This window comes from Macaca mulatta, chromosome 8 (assembly GCF_049350105.2).
Source record: "Macaca mulatta isolate MMU2019108-1 chromosome 8, T2T-MMU8v2.0, whole genome shotgun sequence".
Classification (NCBI taxonomy): Eukaryota; Metazoa; Chordata; class Mammalia; order Primates; family Cercopithecidae; genus Macaca; species Macaca mulatta.
Genome location: NC_133413.1, coordinates 44,004,125 through 44,022,843, shown reverse-complemented (window position 1 = coordinate 44,022,843; position 18,719 = coordinate 44,004,125). Strand labels below are relative to the sequence as shown.

The window sequence follows — 18,719 nt, the reverse complement described above, 5'->3', positions numbered from 1 at the left end:
CTTTTAACTGATACATATTATTCTAGAACTAAAGAGACACTCTATTGACTGTTTTGTTCCGTTTATTTCTCTAGGTTGATGGGAATGTGAGTACCATTTATTGTCAAAACCTGTGTCTCTTGGCAAAGTTGTTTCTTGACCACAAAACCCTCTATTATGATGTGGAGCCATTTCTTTTTTATGTACTAACACAGAATGATGTCAAGGGCTGCCACCTTGTTGGCTACTTTTCTAAAGTAAGTATGTTAGCTTAAAGTTTGTTTGAATTCTTATGGAAATCTGAAACAGTCTTTGCTGGTTCTCACTCGGGGACACAACAAGATGCAGCACCTCCTAGGTGTCATCTAGTTGTTTGGAGAGAATAGAAGAAACATTTGGAAACTTACCAGGTGCTAGAAGGTGCTTAGTAACATTCAACAACCTGTATTCTCCGAGGAGTATAGACTGCTGGCAGTACTCATGAGGAAAGTTTTAAATGGCTTCGCTTCCCATGGTAATAACATGGAACTTGTGAAATAAACAGTCATTAGCTCTCTGAGTTCTGTCTCAGCTTAAATCTTCTTTTCTTAATTTGAACTTTAGGCATAGAAATAAGAGTAGTAAGGCATTTTGATTAAAGAATATTTTATCCTTTTTTAATCTTCCATTCCCTTAGAGGGAAAAAGTTTCTTTTCTAGTCAGACAGCATAAAAGATATACTTTTATTTAAGCAAGCCCATAGTAAAATCTTAAGTGTATAAAACAGTGAAGGGGAAGTACTAGCTTTTTATAAGCATTTATAAGAATTCTTTAGGCTACTTCATTAGTTAGATATGACTTAAAATATACTGACTCATTTATAAAATTATAAAAATGACTATTTTGTTTGAAGTTAGATACAACGAATAGGACTGCTCTGAGTAGCACCAGAGCAGGAGAGAAAGAAAACTCTGACATAATTAATGAGTCTTCTCACTTCTGAGTGGCACACTGATTCATCATTTGTAGCTTTACAGATTGTTTCGGACTCAGATTCCAGTGCTGATCCTTAGGCATTGACGTACTGTTTTTGAGTTGCAGATGGTGTTGGATGACATTGTTTTGTTTTATAGTTTTACTCTCCTGGGATGGTTGCTTTGTGGGTAATGGCAGTGACTTGACATTATCTTATCTTCTCCCAGTTGGGTAGTTTTTTCTTGATGTATATTGCTATTCCCAAAGGACCAGGGCTGTGGGTTTTGGCCATTAGTCTTTGTTTCTTAATTAGCATTATTACTCACTTTTACCAGCCTGTTTTAAAACTTGACTTGTATTTTCTCCACCAGGAAAAGCACTGCCAACAGAAGTACAATGTTTCCTGTATAATGATTCTTCCTCAATACCAGCGTAAGGGCTATGGCAGGTTTCTCATCGATTTCAGTAAGGATTATATTAATTTCTCATTGGTCTCTTCCAGTGGACCTTCTGTATATATATTTTTAAAGATTTGTAGGTGCTTTGTTGGCTGCTGGTATCGTTTGTCATATTGCTGTATGAGCCTTTAAAACCTAAAGCCACTGCTGGACATTGTGGCTCATGCCTATAATCCCAGCACTTTGGAAAACTGGGGTGGGAGGATTGCTTGAGCCCAGTAGTTCAAGACCAGCTTAGGCAACATGTCAAGACCCTGTATCTACAAAAAATGTAAAAAGTTAGGTGGGCATGATGGCATGCACCTAGGGTTCCACCTACTCAGGAAGCAGAAGTGAGAGGATCACTTGAGCACCCAGGAGGTTGAGGCTGCAGTGAGCAGTGCTACCCCTGCATTGTAGGCTCCAGCCTGGGCCACAGAGCAAGACTCTGTCTCAAAATAAAAATGAAAATAAATAAAACCTAAAGCAACACGTTCCTTTTTATTTTGGTTGGACACAAAATATTTTTAAACAGCTAATATTGAATAAAATTTTGTGTGATGTATAGCATATACCTTTAATTTCCAGCTGTTCATTTACAGTGGAACTTAGTTTTATGCAGTAATACTAATAATACTAAAAACATTGTTTAACTACTTCAGTTAGAGATAATAAGGAAGTACTGTGAGCCAGGCGCAGTGGCTCACACCTGTAATCCCAACACTTTGGGAGGCCAAGGTGGGCGGATCACGAGGTCAGAAGTTCGAGACCAGCCTGTGCAACATGGCAAAACCTCATCTGTATTAAAAATATAAAAAATTAGCTGGGTGTGGTGGCAGGCACATGTAATCCCAGCTACTCGGGAGGCTGAGGCAGAAGAATTGGTGGAACCCGGGAGGCGGAGGTTGCAGTGAGCTGAGATCATGCCACGGCACTCCAGCCTGGGCAATGAGGGAAACTCCATCTCAAAAAAAAAAAAAGAAGAAGAAGAAAGAAGAAGTACTGTGCCTGCCCTAGTTTTGTTATTCAGTTATCTGAGAAAATGTGTGCATTTTTTAGGTAGGCTCTACCTAGCGGTTAAACATACGCAACACGTCTTTAAATATCTGAAGAAGTGAATGATAGAGAAAATTGTTTAATCTGAGTTCAAAAGTGACAGCTCACAGTTGTGAAGAGATCATTGTGGAACTGTATTTTGTTTCACACGTTGGTGAAACAAAGTGAAATAGTAATTTGAGGGACTATTTTACCTCAGATACTGCTATAAAATGATATTTAAATGAATATATGCAGAACTAATGGTTCAAACAAAGGATTTTGATTCCAGTCTTGAGATGTTAATTAAGCCTCTTGGCTTTAGACTGTCCTTCTGTTTATATTTTATTGGAAGCATGTACTACTGGTTGTTTTACACATTTTCTGGTCTTTTTAGATGAGCAGTAGGGGATGGAACTCAGATTACTTCCTTTAATGTTAATATATTGTTTTGAAATAGGACTGAATTAGACATGTTATATATACCATTAAATTGCAAAGTTAGGAAAAATATTTTCCTTTTGGTGATGGGGGGGGGGGGTTGTGTGTTTGTGGTATAAAAACTGTCCATGCAATAACAGTAATGTTTGTATTTACTTTTCCTAATGTAATATGTTTCCAAAATAACATTCTTAGACTGGTTTTACGTTTTCTTTAAACAGTAAAAATAACTTTCTCTGCCATCTCCATTTTCAATGCTTTTCCTTAGAAGTTAGGCCTTTGTTTTTCAGTTCTTGAGAGTCATGCACTATAGAGGACAGAGTCCACAGTTCCACACTTATGTTGGCAGTCCTGCTTGCCTAGAGTTGGAGTGATAGGTAATTGTGAGGAGTTTTGGTTGAAGTGAAAGATTGTCATCCAATTCGCTCACAGAACTACAGTTTTAATAGGATTATGTGAAAAGGAAGGCATTCTTTTGTCCTTTGGACTTCTCAGTTCAGATACAGCAGTTGCCACCTAGTGGTCCAAATAAAGCATGCAAGGCTTGTTTTCTCCAGAACGTTGAACGAAACTGTTAAGAGTCCTGATTTTTAACACTTTGAATATTTTAACAAGGTGACTAATACTAACTGTAGACATAATAATACTTAGTCTTCAATACATATAAGTTTTGTATTCTTTTTGCAAATTTGTTTTAAAGTAGTTTTGCAATTTTTTTCTTTTTTTTTTTTTGAAGGAATTTATCTTTGGAGTTATTCTTGGTTGTAGAAGAGGGGATTGTTATTTTGGTGAATCCAGTTTTCCAGAGTCTCTAACCTAGTTCTGATTTGAGTTACTTGTGATTCTTTAGGTTATTTGTTATCAAAGCGTGAAGGCCAAGCAGGGTCTCCAGAGAAACCATTATCCGATCTGGGTCGTCTTTCCTACATGGCATATTGGAAAAGTGTAATATTGGAGTGCCTTTATCACCAAAATGACAAGCAGATCAGCATTAAGAAATTAAGCAAGTTAACTGGAATCTGCCCTCAAGACATCACTTCCACACTCCACCACCTACGAATGCTGGACTTCCGTAGTGACCAGTGAGTATCACATCCTTTTGTATACCTTTGAAAGATAATTAGGTTGAAGTTTTTTGGATCAGCCAGTCAGATTATTGATGAAAGGGCATTAACTAATATAAATGATATACTTGGTGATAATGAGATATCATTTTCCTTTCTAGGATATTTTATTTGATTGACTATATATATATATATGGCCTATATAGAGTCTCTATATATGCTTTTTAAACTGAACTGTTTTTCTGGTATTCCTGCTAATTTTTGAACCTAAGCTACTGAATCTTTCATATTCTAGTATTGGGAGCTCTTTCACAATATAAGAAGTAACCAGTCTGGAAACAGAGTTGTTAAATAAAATGCCCATGATAAATTTTCATATAAATGGCACAAAGTGAATATAGATTGAAAGGAAGAACAACAGTTCACCCTTCCCTAAAGTGGTCAGGAAAAGGTCACAAAGAAAGGAGGCATTTGAGCCAAATAAATGGAGAATAGGAAAGAGAGTGCAAAAGAGCAGCAGAACTTCTGGAGCGGGACATGTGAGACAGTAGGCAGTGAAAACAGCCCGTGGCCACGGTAGAGAGCGAAGTGTTTGTCCTGCTTCACACTCCTGGTTGTCTTCATGTGGTGGCACATTTCTGCATTCCATCTTCCCGGGCAGGCTATCTTTGCAGTACCCATCATCTTCTACAGGCTTCACCGGGGGTCTCATCTCCACATTCATTTTTATGTACATCTCGTACATGGTTGATTGCTATAAACTTTTCTCTGGTTCCAGATTTGTGATTATCCGCCGGGAAAAACTTATCCAGGATCACATGGCAAAGCTTCAGCTGAATTTGCGACCTGTAGATGTAGATCCAGAATGTTTGCGCTGGACTCCAGTCATAGTGTCCAACTCTGTGGTCTCAGAGGAAGAAGAAGAGGAGGCTGAGGAAGGAGAAAACGAAGAGCCACAGTGCCAGGAAAGAGAATTAGAGATCAGTGTAAGGGCACGAATAGTCTCTATTTTTGATGACAGAAGATACATTTTTGATTTCATGAGTATTTATGATAATGTATTATGATAATCTTTCACAAAAAAGTAAATTCACATTAGAACGTCAAGAGTTTTATTTCAGTGGTAGAGATTTCAGGAAGACTGGGCCTGGTTTACTTAGGTATTTTTAAGCCTTTGACAATTAGGAGGAGACCATCAAATTTCTTATAATGTGTTACTTGTGAGAAAAATACTTCTTACGAGGGTGCCAAGAAGCAGCTCAATTTTAAGCTGGATAGTAGTTGAGAAATCTGAATTGAATCCAAATCTGACAGTTTTAAAAAATGAAACGGAGGTTGGATGTGGTGGTTCACGCCTGTAATCTCAGCGCTTTAGGAGGCCCAGGCAGGAGGACTGCTTGAGACTAGAAGTTCAGGACAACCAGGGAAATATAGTGAGGACCCATGTCTACCAAAAAAAACAACAACAAAATGAAGTGGAGATACTATTAAGTAACTATTGTAAACTTGTGTATGTTTTCTAATGGAGCACCAAAACATCCCATGGACACACAGATCTCTTTAGCCGTTAAAGGGTTGCTGGTGAACTGTAGTGCGTGTGTCATTGTCAGTATTCTTCATGTGATGCATACTTTTATAGCTCTTTTTTTAAGGCAGTGCTTCATCTTTTCAACACCTGTGTCCTTTAATAAACATAAAAAATCCCATGCCCCTCTTTAGTGCAGTTTAATTTTCAAAATGAAATTATTCTGAATAAAAGTAAATTTTTAAATTACATAAATTTTCTTTCGTATTTCTCAAATGCCTCCTTCCTCTTGCCCATGTCATGTGTCCCAAGATCCTGTCTCCTCCACCCTGTTTACAAATTTTTATTTCTGAGAAATTTTATTAAACAATCTCATTTAACATTTAAAAGAACAATAGTATTCACTTTGCTTATTGAGGGTGCTACTGCAGAAAGGTTCAGAGCACAGGCTCTAGAGTCAGACTGCCAGGCTTTCTATCCCAGCATCTTCACTTGTTCTTGCGTGATCTGGGGCAGATTACTTAAATTTTTTTGTACCCCACACACCTCATTTGTAAAGTGGAGATGTAGTGGTAATTCTCCATATGATTGTTGGGGAGATTAAATGAATAATGCATATATAGAATTTAAAACAGTGCTGAAACAGGAAATATCCATGTTAAATAATTGATCATTTTCTTTTTAAAGCTCAATTTCCTTTTCTTCTCTCAGTACTTAAAAGGTCAGAATAGGTAAATGTAAGCAAACAAGACTGAAAAATTAACCAGCATTGTTTTATTTTCTAAAATCAGGTGGGAAAGTCTGTGTCTCGTGAGAACAAAGAACAAGATTCTTATTCAGTAGAAAGTGAAAAGAAACCAGAAGTTACGGCTCCAGTCAGTTCTACACGTTTGAACAAACAAGTCCTTCCTCGTGATAGTCTTCCTGCAAATAGCCAGCCATCTCGGAGGGGCCGCTGGGGGAGGAAGAACAGAAAAACCCAGGAACGCTTCGGTGATAAAGATTCTAAACTGCTCTTGGAAGAGACGTCTTCAGCTCCTCAGGAACAATATGGAGAATGTGAGGAGAAATCAGAAGCCACCCAGGAACAATACACTGAAAGTGAAGAACAGCTGGTGGCCTCTCAGGAGCAGCTAAGCCAGGATGGGAAACCTGACCTTCCCAAAAGAAGACTCAGTGAGGGGGTTGAGCCCTGGCGAGGACAGCTCAAGAAAAGCCCTGAGGCTCTGAAGTGCAGATTAACAGAAGGAAATGAGAGGCTGCCCCGCCGCTACAGTGAAGGTGACAGGGCTGTCCTCAGGGGCTTCAGTGAGAGCAGCGAGGAGGAGGAAGAGCCGGAAAGCCCTCGGTCAAGCTCGCCACCAATTCTCACAAAGCCCACGCTGAAGCGAAAGGTAACGCATTTCTTTCCAGGTCTTCTCTTCCTCTAATTCCAGTTTATCATACACCTTTTCGTTTTAGCTTACACTTCTGAAAGAGTATAAGTTAGAAATTCCTAGTGTGTTGCTTTATAAACCTTAAGCCTCTATATATTGTAGCTCAAGATCTTCCCAGTGAGCATTTGAGATGTGTGTGTTTGACTTCTTTGATTCATGGGAATTCACTTAGAAATCATAAGCTTATTTAAGGGCTCCACCTCCTGGGATGCAAACAAACTTTTTTTCAGCTTACTGGTTTAATGTTCAAATCATGACTTTTAGGGGCTTTAAAGATATTTTTGAAGTATGTACAGATAAGAAGTGTTTATGTTAGAAAAGGAGGCCAAAATATTACATAATTAATTGGAAAGTGAACATAGTGCTGCTGTACTCAGAGTGAAGTCACTCATCTTGGGTGCTACTGTTTTCTCTGTACTCGCCCCACTTCTCACACATGGCTTCAGTGGTTTAACTTGGTCTCTCTTGCTTTAAAAACATTTTCTAAACTATATTCCATCATAATGATAGCCAATTAGTTATTAAATAATGTATGATGATGATAATGAATTCTGTTAAGCCATTTACCAGAAACATCCCAGGCTATGGAGTCAATTTTAAGCATTTCCAGGAGGCAGCCAGACTAAAGCGAGGCCGCTCCCTGGAAGAGCCACTCAGCCAGCTTCCAGCCAAAGCAGCACAATCGTTCCTTTCCTTACAGGGTCTTGAAAAGCAAGGCAGGATCTTTTTTTTTTTTTTTTTTTTTTTTTTTAAGAATAATATCTTTAGAGCAGTTTTACATTTACAGAATTGCTGCAAAGAAAGTACAGAGAGTTCTCGCATACCCCAACCAGTTTCCTCTATTATTAATCCCTTGCGTTGGTGTGGTATATCTATCACAGTTACTGAACCAGTGTAGATACAGCAGTAACTAGAGTTCTTACTTTATTCAGATTTCCATAGTTTTCCCTAACGTCCTTTTTCTGTTCAGGATCCCACCCAGCATATCGCATTACATTTAGTAGTCGTGTGTCTTTAGGTTCCTCTTGGTTTTGGTAGTTTCTCAGAATTTCCTTAGTGTCGATGGCTTTCACAGTTTTGAGAATGACTGGTCAGGTATTTATAGATGATCCCTCGTGATATTAGAATGAGGTAATATATTCTTGACAGGAAGACAATAGAGGTAAAGTGCCATTCTCATCATACAACTAAAGGGTACCTGTCGGCATATATCTATCAGTATGTATAGGGAAACTGTGCATAGTGGTCACTCTTGTAATCCTAGCTGCTTGGGAGGCTGAGGTGGGAGGATCACTTGAGCTGGAGGCTGTCGTGCACAATGATTGTACCTGTAAATAGCCACTGCACTCCAACCTGCGTGACGTAGCAAGACCCCATCTGTAAAAATAAAAAGAAAAGTATCAAATATGAGGATATTATCAATATGATTTTTCCCTGTTGAAGTTAACTTTGATGACCTGGCTTAAGATATTGTTTGTCAGGTTTCTACTTCTCTTTTTTATTTTCCCTGTACTGGAAGAAAGTCACTGTGCATATAGCCACACTTAAGATTTCTGTCCCCTCAGAATGGAGGCTCACCATAAATTTGAATTTCTGCTTGGGAGATTTGTCCTTTCTCCCTCATCTGTTTATTTGTCCAAGCATTTATTTATATCATTATGGACTCAGATATTTACGTGATACTTCGGCTTATAATCCACTACTACTACTTTTTAAAATTTGTTGCTCAAATTGTTCCAGTTTTGACCATTAGGAGCTCTTTTCTCTCTTTCTGTTTCCCTTTTGGGCTTCTTTTTCTCCCCCCACCCCCCCCCAGATGGAATCTTACTCTGTCACCTAGGCTGGAGTGGAGGGGCATGATCTCAGCTCACTGCAACCTCCACCTCCTGGGATGTAAGCAATGCTCCCACCTCAGCCTCTTGAATAGCTGGGACTACAGGCATGTTGCAACACGCCTGGCTAATTTTTTGTACTTTTGATAGAGACAGGGTTTTGCTATGTTGCTCAGGCTGGTCTTGAACTCCTGAGCTCAGGCAGTCCACCTGCCTTGGCCTCCAAGGTGCTAGGATTACAGGTATGAGCCACCGCACCTGGCCTCCTGTGTTTAACATATATACTGTTGTTGTCGTTGTGGAGTCTTTTTGTTTGGTTTTAAGCATTTCCTTTTTTGGCACTACAAGATGCTTCAAGTTCATCTTGTATATTTCATGCCCTAGTCCTAGAATCAGCCATTTCTCCAAGGACCAGGCCATTTCTAATCTAATTTGAAAATTACATACTCAATTGGGACTAGTAAGTTTGAAGCAGAGAAAAGTTGAACATTGACTAACCCTGCTGTTCATTGCATGATCATGAAGAATAGATCTTTGTCATCCTACCGCTTATATTGCCAATTTATGAAGTAAAACAAATCATGTTAAAAAAAAAATAGGCAGTAAGCTCACATGCAAAGTAATTTTGAAGTTAATGCATAAATGCTTTGACTGGATGTGTGAACTTAAGCAAGTGTTATAGCCTTTCTGACTTCCGTAGAATGAAGGGATTGGATTAGATCATCTCTGGGGCATCCTCTCTTATTTTGTGATCTTAGTTGTATAATTTAAGCTACTTGGTCAGTCCAGTGCAAAGTTGTGCTCAGTGTGCCCAAATTTCAGTAACAGATTTATTTTACTTTTGAAATATTTCACTAACACTGAGTAAATACATTTCAGCCCCATATTTCTACATTCCACAACTTTTTATGAGTAGTTCATGAAAATGGCATACAACTTTACTGATAGTTCTGCAAACCTTCACAGTAGTGCTATAAGACAAAGTGTTTTTATTTCTCTCTTGCTCTTAAGGAAAAGTTAAGGGATTAGCCTCTGGGTCATTTCAGTATTAAAATAGGCAACTCTCTAGGGTGCTAAATTTAACTGAACTATTAAGAGAATTATAATGTCTGCTATTTGGAGATGGCTGCCTGTTCTTTTACAAAGTTGTGTTCAGTTGCCTAACACCTTTGTATGTATAATAAGTATATTATCTTACTATAGTATTTTGAAATAATATTCAAAATATTTTTTGGCAAACAACATCCTCATTTTATATATGCTAATTCTATTTGGTTTTAAAACTGTTTTTCTGTTATTAATAGAAAGGATAGTGTTCCTAACTGTAAATACTTGCTTTCTCTATTAAACAGAAACCATTTCTCCACCGAAGGAGGAGAGTCCGAAAGCGCAAACACCACAATAGCAGTGTAGTCACGGAAACTATTTCTGAGACCACGGAAGTGTTAGATGAACCTTTTGAAGATTCTGACTCCGAGAGGCCAATGCCAAGATTAGAACCCACATTTGAGATCGATGAAGAAGAGGAGGAAGAGGATGAAAATGAACTTTTCCCTAGAGAATACTTCCATTGTTTGTCTTCGCAGGATGTACTCAGGTGTCAGTCCTCTTCTAAGAGGAAGTCTAAAGATGAAGAAGAAGATGAAGAGTCAGATGATGCTGATGGTATGTTTTACAGAACTCACTTACTGTGGATTATCGTCTTCAGATATACAGCAGTAGCAGTGACAGACCTTCAGTAAAAAGGCTAAAAAATGAACACAACCCACTAAGCAAGAAAAGGAACATTTGGCAGTCTCTAAAAAGTTGTATCAAGTACATCCATGCTGATTTTTAAATGTGTTTTCCCTTCAACTCAGAACTTGTATTAATTTGCCTCTGCAGAAAATATCTTATAATTAGGCAACTGTTCTTTTTTGCCTAATGCTTTCTAAGCCTTTATCAGAATCTTTAGTTAATGGGAGAGTTGGACTCAGCATCAAGAAGATGTAGTAACCCTTCACTAGAATGTGCATTCTCTAGACCTAATCTGTTTTGCTCATTGTTGTATGCTGCGTGCTTAAGCCAGGTGCTCAGTAAGTAGTGTTAAATGAGTGAATGCTAAGAAGACAATTCTCCAGAAAGAGCAGATTCATGTAAATGAGAACTTGTGTCAGATCTATTCAGGAGTCTTTCCTGAATTGTTTCTCTAATGTGTCTTACCCAACTAGTAGTAAATTTCTCACAAATGGTAACAATAATTCAAAATACATTTTATAGTGTAGATACAAATCCAACTATTTACTTTTAAAGTAGCCTAGTTGTCATTTCTTCTCTAGAGATACTGAAACTAGCTCTCATATATATGAGCCAGGTCAGAAACAAGTCTTTTTCACCCTAGCCTAAAGTTTTCCCGGTGTGTCATGCTGTCTGCATCTGCAGAGTGTTTATCTCCCGTGGGCTCAGAATGAGCTTTTTTACTTTGTTGGGTAAATTTGAAGAAATCTGTTTGTCCAGTCTTGGTACATAAACCTTTAGCTTTTATACATTAACTAGTTGAACTTTTTAATTCTTTTAAAAATTCAGTTTCAAGTCTAGAAGATAAACTTGCATTTCCTCCATTCTCATATTGTCTATATAACAAATACTTTTTTTTAAATTATTTTTTTTGAGATGCAGTCTCTCTCTGTCACCCAGGCTGGAGTGCAGTGGCACAATCTCAGCTCACTGCAACCTCCACCTCCCGGGTTCAAGCGATTCTTATGCCTCAGCCTCCCAAGTAGTTGGGATTATAGGTGCACGCCACCACGCCTGGCTAATTTTTGTATTTTCAGTAGAGACGGAGTTTCACCATGTTGGCCAGGCTGGTCTCAAACTCCTGACCTCAAAGTGATCCGCCTGCCTCGGACTCCCAAAGTGCTGGGATTACAGGCCTGGCCAACAAATACTTTTAATATAGTGATAAGATGAATGAGTTCTTTGCTCTATCATGAATGATTCTACAAAGTTTAACTTGTTATGTTTTGAAATACATAACTAAGAAACTAAAAATTTATTTTGTAAATTTGGCACTTTACATTCTGTCTTAGATCATTGTACGCTAAAATAGTACCCCTGATGAAGTTCCCGTTGACTTAGATTTTTGCCGATGCAGCCATTTCCTTTGTTGACTTTCAAGTTGCTACTACTAACTGTGTCTTCTTTTTAGCCGTGCTCCCACCGCATCATGTTCTTGTCTTGGTATTCTTATCCTTTAAAAATTAATGGGGAATGTGAGTGTACTTAATGCCATTGAACTTACACTTAGAAATGGTTAAAATTTTAAGTTTTATGTTACATATAGTTTACCATTGTTTTTTTAAAATGCTAATAATATAAAATTTATTTTTAATGAATGTAATTGGTGCTTTAATTTTTTCTTGTTTGTCTAGGTCTAAATGTCAGTTTTTGTCTAGGACTAAATAAATGCGTTGCAGCTATTCCCATACAAACATAGCATTAACTGAACAGCTGTTCACATACAATGGCTCAGTCATGGCCTAGAGTAATTGGCTTATCATACTACCTGAAGTGATGATTTGTGGAAACTAAGAAAATCGGAGATACAATATAAATCACAAGCAGAAAAAAAAAGAGGAAATAAGCTAATTTGTAATTTTAGTAGAGACAACTTGATAAAAGTACTGCTTACTACTAATTTGCCTCTTTATAAAGTTCATCTCCATTTTACAGATGAAGAAACTGAAACGTAGAGTAACTTCCCACAGCCATGCAGCTGATGATGATAGTCTTGAATTGGTTCGAACTAGTGTCTTATAATGCTGACCAGGATTGTTTCATAGTTCTGCCAATTCACTGTGACTTAGAATGTCACTAATTAGTTTTATCCTGTAGGTTCTTAACTTTAAAATAAAGACAATCAGCAGTTTTTAAAAGTAATGATTAATAAAGTCATTTCTGTTGTACATGCTAGTCTCAGAAGAAAGAACTAGAAAATGTAAGACCTTGTAACCTGTCTTTATTTTTTTTTTCCCTTCCTGTGTAGACACTCCTATCCTAAAGCCAGTATCTCTCTTGCGAAAACGTGATGTGAAGAATTCTCCTCTTGAGCCAGATACATCCACACCTTTGAAAAAGAAAAAGGGATGGCCCAAAGGCAAGAGTCGCAAACCAATCCACTGGAAGAAAAGACCTGGTCGAAAACCAGGATTTAAGTTGAGTCGGGAAATCATGCCAGTTTCTACTCAAGCATGCGTCATTGAGCCCGTTGTCCCCATTCCTAAAGCTGGACGTAGACCCAAGATCCAGGAGAGTGAAGAAACTGTTGAGCCAAAAGAAGACATGCCCCTAACCGAGGAGAGGAAGGAGGAGGAGATGCAAGCAGAGGCAGAAGAAGCTGAAGAGGGTGAGGAAGAGGATGCAGCCAGCAGTGAAGTCCCAGTAGCCTCTCCAGCAGACAGCAGCAATAGTCCTGAGACCGAAACTAAGGAGCCCGAGGTGGAGGAGGAAGAAGAGAAGCCCCGTGTCTCAGAGGAGCAGAGGCAGTCAGAGGAGGAGCAGCAGGAATTAGAGGAGCCAGAACCAGAGGAGGAGGAGGATGCAGCTGCAGAGACTGCCCAGAATGATGACCACGATGCTGATGATGAGGATGATGGCCACCTGGAGTCCACAAAGAAAAAGGAGCTGGAGGAACAGCCCACAAGGGAAGATGTCAAGGAGGAGCCTGGTGTTCAAGAGTCTTTTTTAGATGCTAATACGCAGAAGAGTAGGGAAAAGATAAAGGATAAAGAGGAAACTGAGCTGGATTCCGAAGAGGAGCAACCTTCCCATGACACGTCCGTGGTGTCAGAGCAGATGCCTGGGTCTGAGGACGACCACGAAGAAGACTCCCACACTAAGGAAGAGTTAATCGAATTAAAAGAGGAGGAAGAGATTCCTCATAGTGAACTGGATCTGGAAACTGTACAGGCAGTGCAGTCTTTGACTCAAGAAGAAAGCAATGAGCATGAGAGCGCCTACCAGGACTGTGAGGAAACTCTCGCAGCATGTCAGACTCTGCAGAGTTATACCCAGGCTGATGAGGACCCTCAGATGTCCATGGTTGAAGACTGTCATGCATCAGAACATAACAGCCCTATCTCCTCTGTTCAGTCTCACCCCAGCCAGTCAGTCCATTCAGTCAGCAGTCCCAACGTGCCTGCCCTTGAGAGTGGCTACACCCAGATCAGCCCGGAACAAGGATCCCTGTCCGCACCCTCTATGCAGAACATGGAGACCAGCCCCATGATGGATGTGCCTTCCGTATCAGACCACTCTCAGCAGGTGGTGGACAGCGGCTTCAGTGACCTGGGCAGCATTGAGAGCACCACTGAAAACTATGAGAACCCGAGCAGTTATGACTCCACGATGGGCGGCAGCATCTGTGGGAACAGCTCTTCCCAAAGCAGCTGCTCCTACGGTGGGCTGTCGTCCTCCAGCAGCCTCACCCAGAGCAGCTGTGTGGTCACTCAGCAGATGGCCAGCATGGGCAGCAGCTGCAGCATGATGCAGCAGAGCAGTGTCCAGCCTGCTGCCAACTGCAGCATCAAATCACCTCAGAGCTGTGTGGTGGAGAGGCCTCCCAGTAACCAGCAGCAGCAGCCACCGCCACCACCTCCACAGCAGCCGCAGCCACCGCCGCCACAACCACAACCAGCACCACAGCCTCCACCACCCCAGCAGCAGCCACAGCAGCAGCCGCAGCCTCAGCCCCAGCAGCCTCCGCCCCCACCCCCTCCCCAGCAGCAGCCCCCGCTGTCACAGTGTAGTATGAATAACAGTTTCACCCCAGCTCCTATGATCATGGAGATACCAGAATCTGGAAGCACTGGGAACATAAGTATCTATGAGAGGATTCCAGGGGATTTTGGTGCTGGCAGCTACTCTCAACCATCAGCCACCTTCAGCCTAGCCAAGCTGCAGCAGCTGACCAACACCATTATGGACCCTCATGCCATGCCTTATAGCCATTCTCCTGCTGTGACTTCCTATGCAACCAGTGTTTCTCTGTCCAATACAGGACTGGCTCAGCTGGCTCCGTCTCATCCCTTAGCTGGGACTCCTCAAGCACAAGCCACCATGACGCCACCCCCAAACTTGGCATCCACTACCATGAACCTCACGTCTCCTCTGCTCCAGTGCAACATGTCTGCCACCAACATTGGCATTCCTCACACGCAGAGATTGCAAGGGCAAATGCCAGTGAAGGGGCACATTTCCATCCGCTCCAAGTCTGCACCACTGCCCTCTGCGGCTGCTCACCAGCAGCAGCTGTATGGCCGCAGCCCGTCGGCAGTTGCCATGCAGGCTGGCCCTCGTGCACTGGCTGTTCAGCGTGGCATGAACATGGGGGTTAATCTGATGCCTACCCCCGCCTATAATGTCAATTCCATGAATATGAACACCTTGAATGCCATGAACAGCTATCGAATGACACAGCCCATGATGAACAGCAGTTACCATAGTAACCCTGCCTACATGAACCAGACAGCACAGTATCCTATGCAGATGCAGATGGGAATGATGGGGAGCCAGGCCTATACCCAGCAGCCTATGCAGCCAAACCCTCATGGGAACATGATGTACACGGGCCCCTCCCATCACAGCTACATGAACGCTGCTGGCGTGCCCAAGCAGTCACTCAATGGACCTTACATGAGAAGATGAGCAACATGGACTTGCAATCAAAAACTTAAATATATATAAATAAAGGAACCTTTTATACTGACAAACCAGAGAAAAATGGACCTTTTTCCAGTTAAAATATTGCTGTAGATTTAGAGGAATTTTTCTTTGGTTTATTTTATTTTTTAGAAAACCTGATCTTCTCTTTTTTTGGGTTCATTTTGTTCTGGGTTTTGGTTTTCTTCACAATCTTGAACATTTTACAGTAGAACTCATCTAAAAATGGATTTGGGGATGGGGAAACATGCACAAAATCTTTTCATAATTAAAAAGAGCCTTACTTTCTTTACATACCACATGGACAGAATTTGTGTAAAAGTGAATTATCTTTATTTTAAAATGTATGTTTCCCCTCACTGTTTGCAGCTCCCAGTGTTGTCATTTTTAAATGTTATATACATCTCAAGGGTTAACCAGACCCTTTCCTCCAAACCCAACCTTTCATTTCCTACTTCATTCCAGCAGGAGGCACTTAGGGGAGACTTGGACGGGGACATGGAGAACAACCCAAGCTCCTTAAACTTATTATTATTGTTAATATTATTATTATTATTATTAATAAAGTGAGGCAGGAAAATGCTTCTCCTTTTAAAATCCCCTCCACTCCCCACACACACACACCTCTTGAAACCCTTCCCCAAGAATGTTTCTTTATAGACGGACTTCATTGAAATCTTTGTTCTTGAATCAAGTGTAATATAATTTTCTTCTTTTTTAAAATACTCCCACTCAGCACTCAGAGACACAAAAATACTGTAAGTCTCAATTAACAGCAGAATCTCAGAGAAAAGCTGTTTGCAATCCAAATCCAGCCTTTGGAGGAATAGAGATGGTCAATTAACAATCAAAAAGAGGAGATTAACCTCTTGTTTTTTACCACCTGGTGAATCAGCCATAACGCGCACACGCCACCTAGCCTCTTGTTTCTAGTATGTACTTTGAAATGCTAACTGAGGGTCTTGATGCTTGAGCCTTTGACTGATAAAACTCAAATAGCAGTCCCCAGTGATTTGCCTCTTAACGTTCTTTCTTAAAATGTTGGTGGATGACTGTACATTTTAGTGATTTGAAAAATAACTGACAAACCATTGACACTGTTTATTTTTATGTTGGAAGAGATGGTGCAGATGCGTGTCAGAAGGGAGATCACAGTGTGAGTTTCATAGCTATTTAAATGATACATACCTCTAGTTTTTGTTTGTCTTTTGAGGTCTTGAGTTCATCCCCTGTGAATCAGAGTGCACAAGCACCTCTCCTGTTAGTGGCTAATGAGAAGAGGGACAGACCGACCACCAGCACAGTAGGGCAGATCTGGACAGCAGGATGTTATAACGCATGTTCATGTGTTGCTCCCAACTCCCTTCTGTTTTTCTCTCGTGCAACTAGTTCGCCCATTCTCTTCCTTTTACTTGCTCCAGGGATAGGTAAAAAAAAAAAAAAAATATATATATATATATATGTGTGTGTGTGTGTATATATATATATATATTCCATCATTAGAAGATGGAAACTATTATACCATTTGGTATGTGCAGTCAAATATCCAAAAGGGGGAAGTACTGCTTCAAGAAATATCTGTAAGCATTAAATTCTCTCCTTTATTTGTACATTTTATATAGATAAATTTTTAAAGTACTAATTAGGCATTAACTTTTTTCAAATGCACAGGTTTGTTGGTTTTTTTATACACTTTAATTGATTTTCTCAAGCGTGCTAGGTAGAAACAGGCAGAATTCCACATCTTCCCACTCTCAGCTCTGAGCATGTGCAAGGCTGTGTAGGACCCAGTTTCTCTGTATATACTATTCCAGTTCCCAGTCATCTATGTAGAAAGTGCACTGTGCTGCCCTCGCCCTACATTTTCAGCTGTGTCATTGCTTCCTGGTTGGGGTGGGGACGGGGTGGGTCGGGAGGGAGGTATATTGGGAGGAGGGTGGGTCAAGGCAGAAGGAGAAGCTGTTGAAATGAGGGCCGTGAATTCAGTTTATGTTGGTTTGCGGTTGTGTTTGGTTTTGTTTCTTTAAAAAAAATTCAATCGGGCAGCTCCCTTTTCCACAAGCCTCTTTGTGACTGTAGAACTATTGTAGAAAAAAATGTTCTTTTCTATATTATAAAAGAAATTATCCAACACAGTAATATTGGTACCTGTCATTTTTTCACTTCTGTTTAAAAAAAATGTATTTTTAGCAAGATAACTTGGGTAATCTTCTAAAAAATAAATTTAAAAACTCACTGTTAGTGACTTTGATGCCTTTTAAAATGAGAGCTTTTTCATTTCATTCCATCTTTAAAATTTTTTATCTTTGTTGTAGAATATTAAAAACTATTTTAAGAAAGATAAAAATTCTCTTTAAAGAGATCTCTAGCGTGTGTGAATAGAGCTCCAGATGCCTCTAAAAGCCGCATGTACAAAGGAAGCCACGTCTATCCTGTCTGTTTATATTTGCTTTTCCTGTTTTGTAACCTCTTTGTACTTTGTTCCTGGTGACTTGTAAGCTAAGGGGAAGGGGTGCCTAGATGCCTTTGTATCTCTCCATGTCACGCGCTCCTGGGCCAGCCGGCCTCCCTTCCTCTCCTTGTATGTAATATCTTTTTTTCCCCTTTCTAGCAAGTACTTTCAAAAGAACTCTGTACATTTTAACATAAAAAATAAATTATGTTGAGCCATTTTGGATGTCTGTCTTGCATGTGGAGTTTTTCTCCCTTCCCAGAATGTCAGAACTCTTCATTTCTTGTTCTACACCCAGAGACCTATAAACATTAGCCTTTTCATTTCCCTCTCTGTTATAGAAGTACAGGTCCATGGCCTTGCTTTGAAATTCTGGTTTTCATTTATGTCTGTGTTTAAATGCCAACAATATGGATGGGTTTTCCATTTCCAAAGAACATGGCAGAGTAACCCTACTTTGGATTTTGTAGGGGCATTCATATGAAAAGCTTCTAAAGGGATTTTAATTCCCGTCCCCTGGGCCTCCCCCAAAAAAGCAATTGCAATAACAAGTAGCTCCTAGACTTGTGATAAATTGGAGGAGTAATTTTTATAGATCTTATTTTACAATGTAACAGTATTTTTAAAGGAAAGCGTTTTTTTTTTTTTTTTTTTTTTTTCTCATTTCATTTTACCTAATTGGGTAATCTAGGAAGATTTGTCATTCTCGTTTTGCCAGAATTCAAGGCTCTGAACACTGACTACTTTTTAGTGTTCTTTTTTGGGTTGTGTTTGCCTCTCATCATTTAGAATTGTGGACAGGAGGCAGAGTCCAGAAAATTAGATGGGAAATTGGCCTTAGTTTCTGGCGGTAGGCACTAAGGCA

At 40.0% G+C, this 18,719-nt stretch overlaps 1 protein-coding gene across 4 annotated transcripts in view; it reads left to right on the top strand.

The window, feature by feature from the left end:
- KAT6A (lysine acetyltransferase 6A) overlaps nucleotides 1–18,079 on the top strand; it is a 123,268-nt gene extending 105,189 nt beyond the window's left edge. For 3 of the 4 annotated variants that reach the window (XM_028852630.2, XM_077943565.1, XM_077943564.1), the window contains 7 exons: nucleotides 75–236; nucleotides 1,305–1,398; nucleotides 3,697–3,928; nucleotides 4,689–4,896; nucleotides 6,227–6,829; nucleotides 10,056–10,368; nucleotides 12,728–15,701. In XM_028852630.2, the coding sequence (XP_028708463.2) occupies nucleotides 75–236; nucleotides 1,305–1,398; nucleotides 3,697–3,928; nucleotides 4,689–4,896; nucleotides 6,227–6,829; nucleotides 10,056–10,368; nucleotides 12,728–15,387 (4,272 nt within the window). In that variant the 3' untranslated portion in view covers nucleotides 15,388–15,701. Of the gene's footprint in view, nucleotides 1–74; nucleotides 237–1,304; nucleotides 1,399–3,696; nucleotides 3,929–4,688; nucleotides 4,897–6,226; nucleotides 6,830–10,055; nucleotides 10,369–12,727 lie in introns of all 4 variants that reach the window. The other variant, XM_028852629.2, reaches the window with a different exon arrangement.
- The last annotated feature ends 640 nt before the right edge of the window (nucleotides 18,080–18,719 follow it).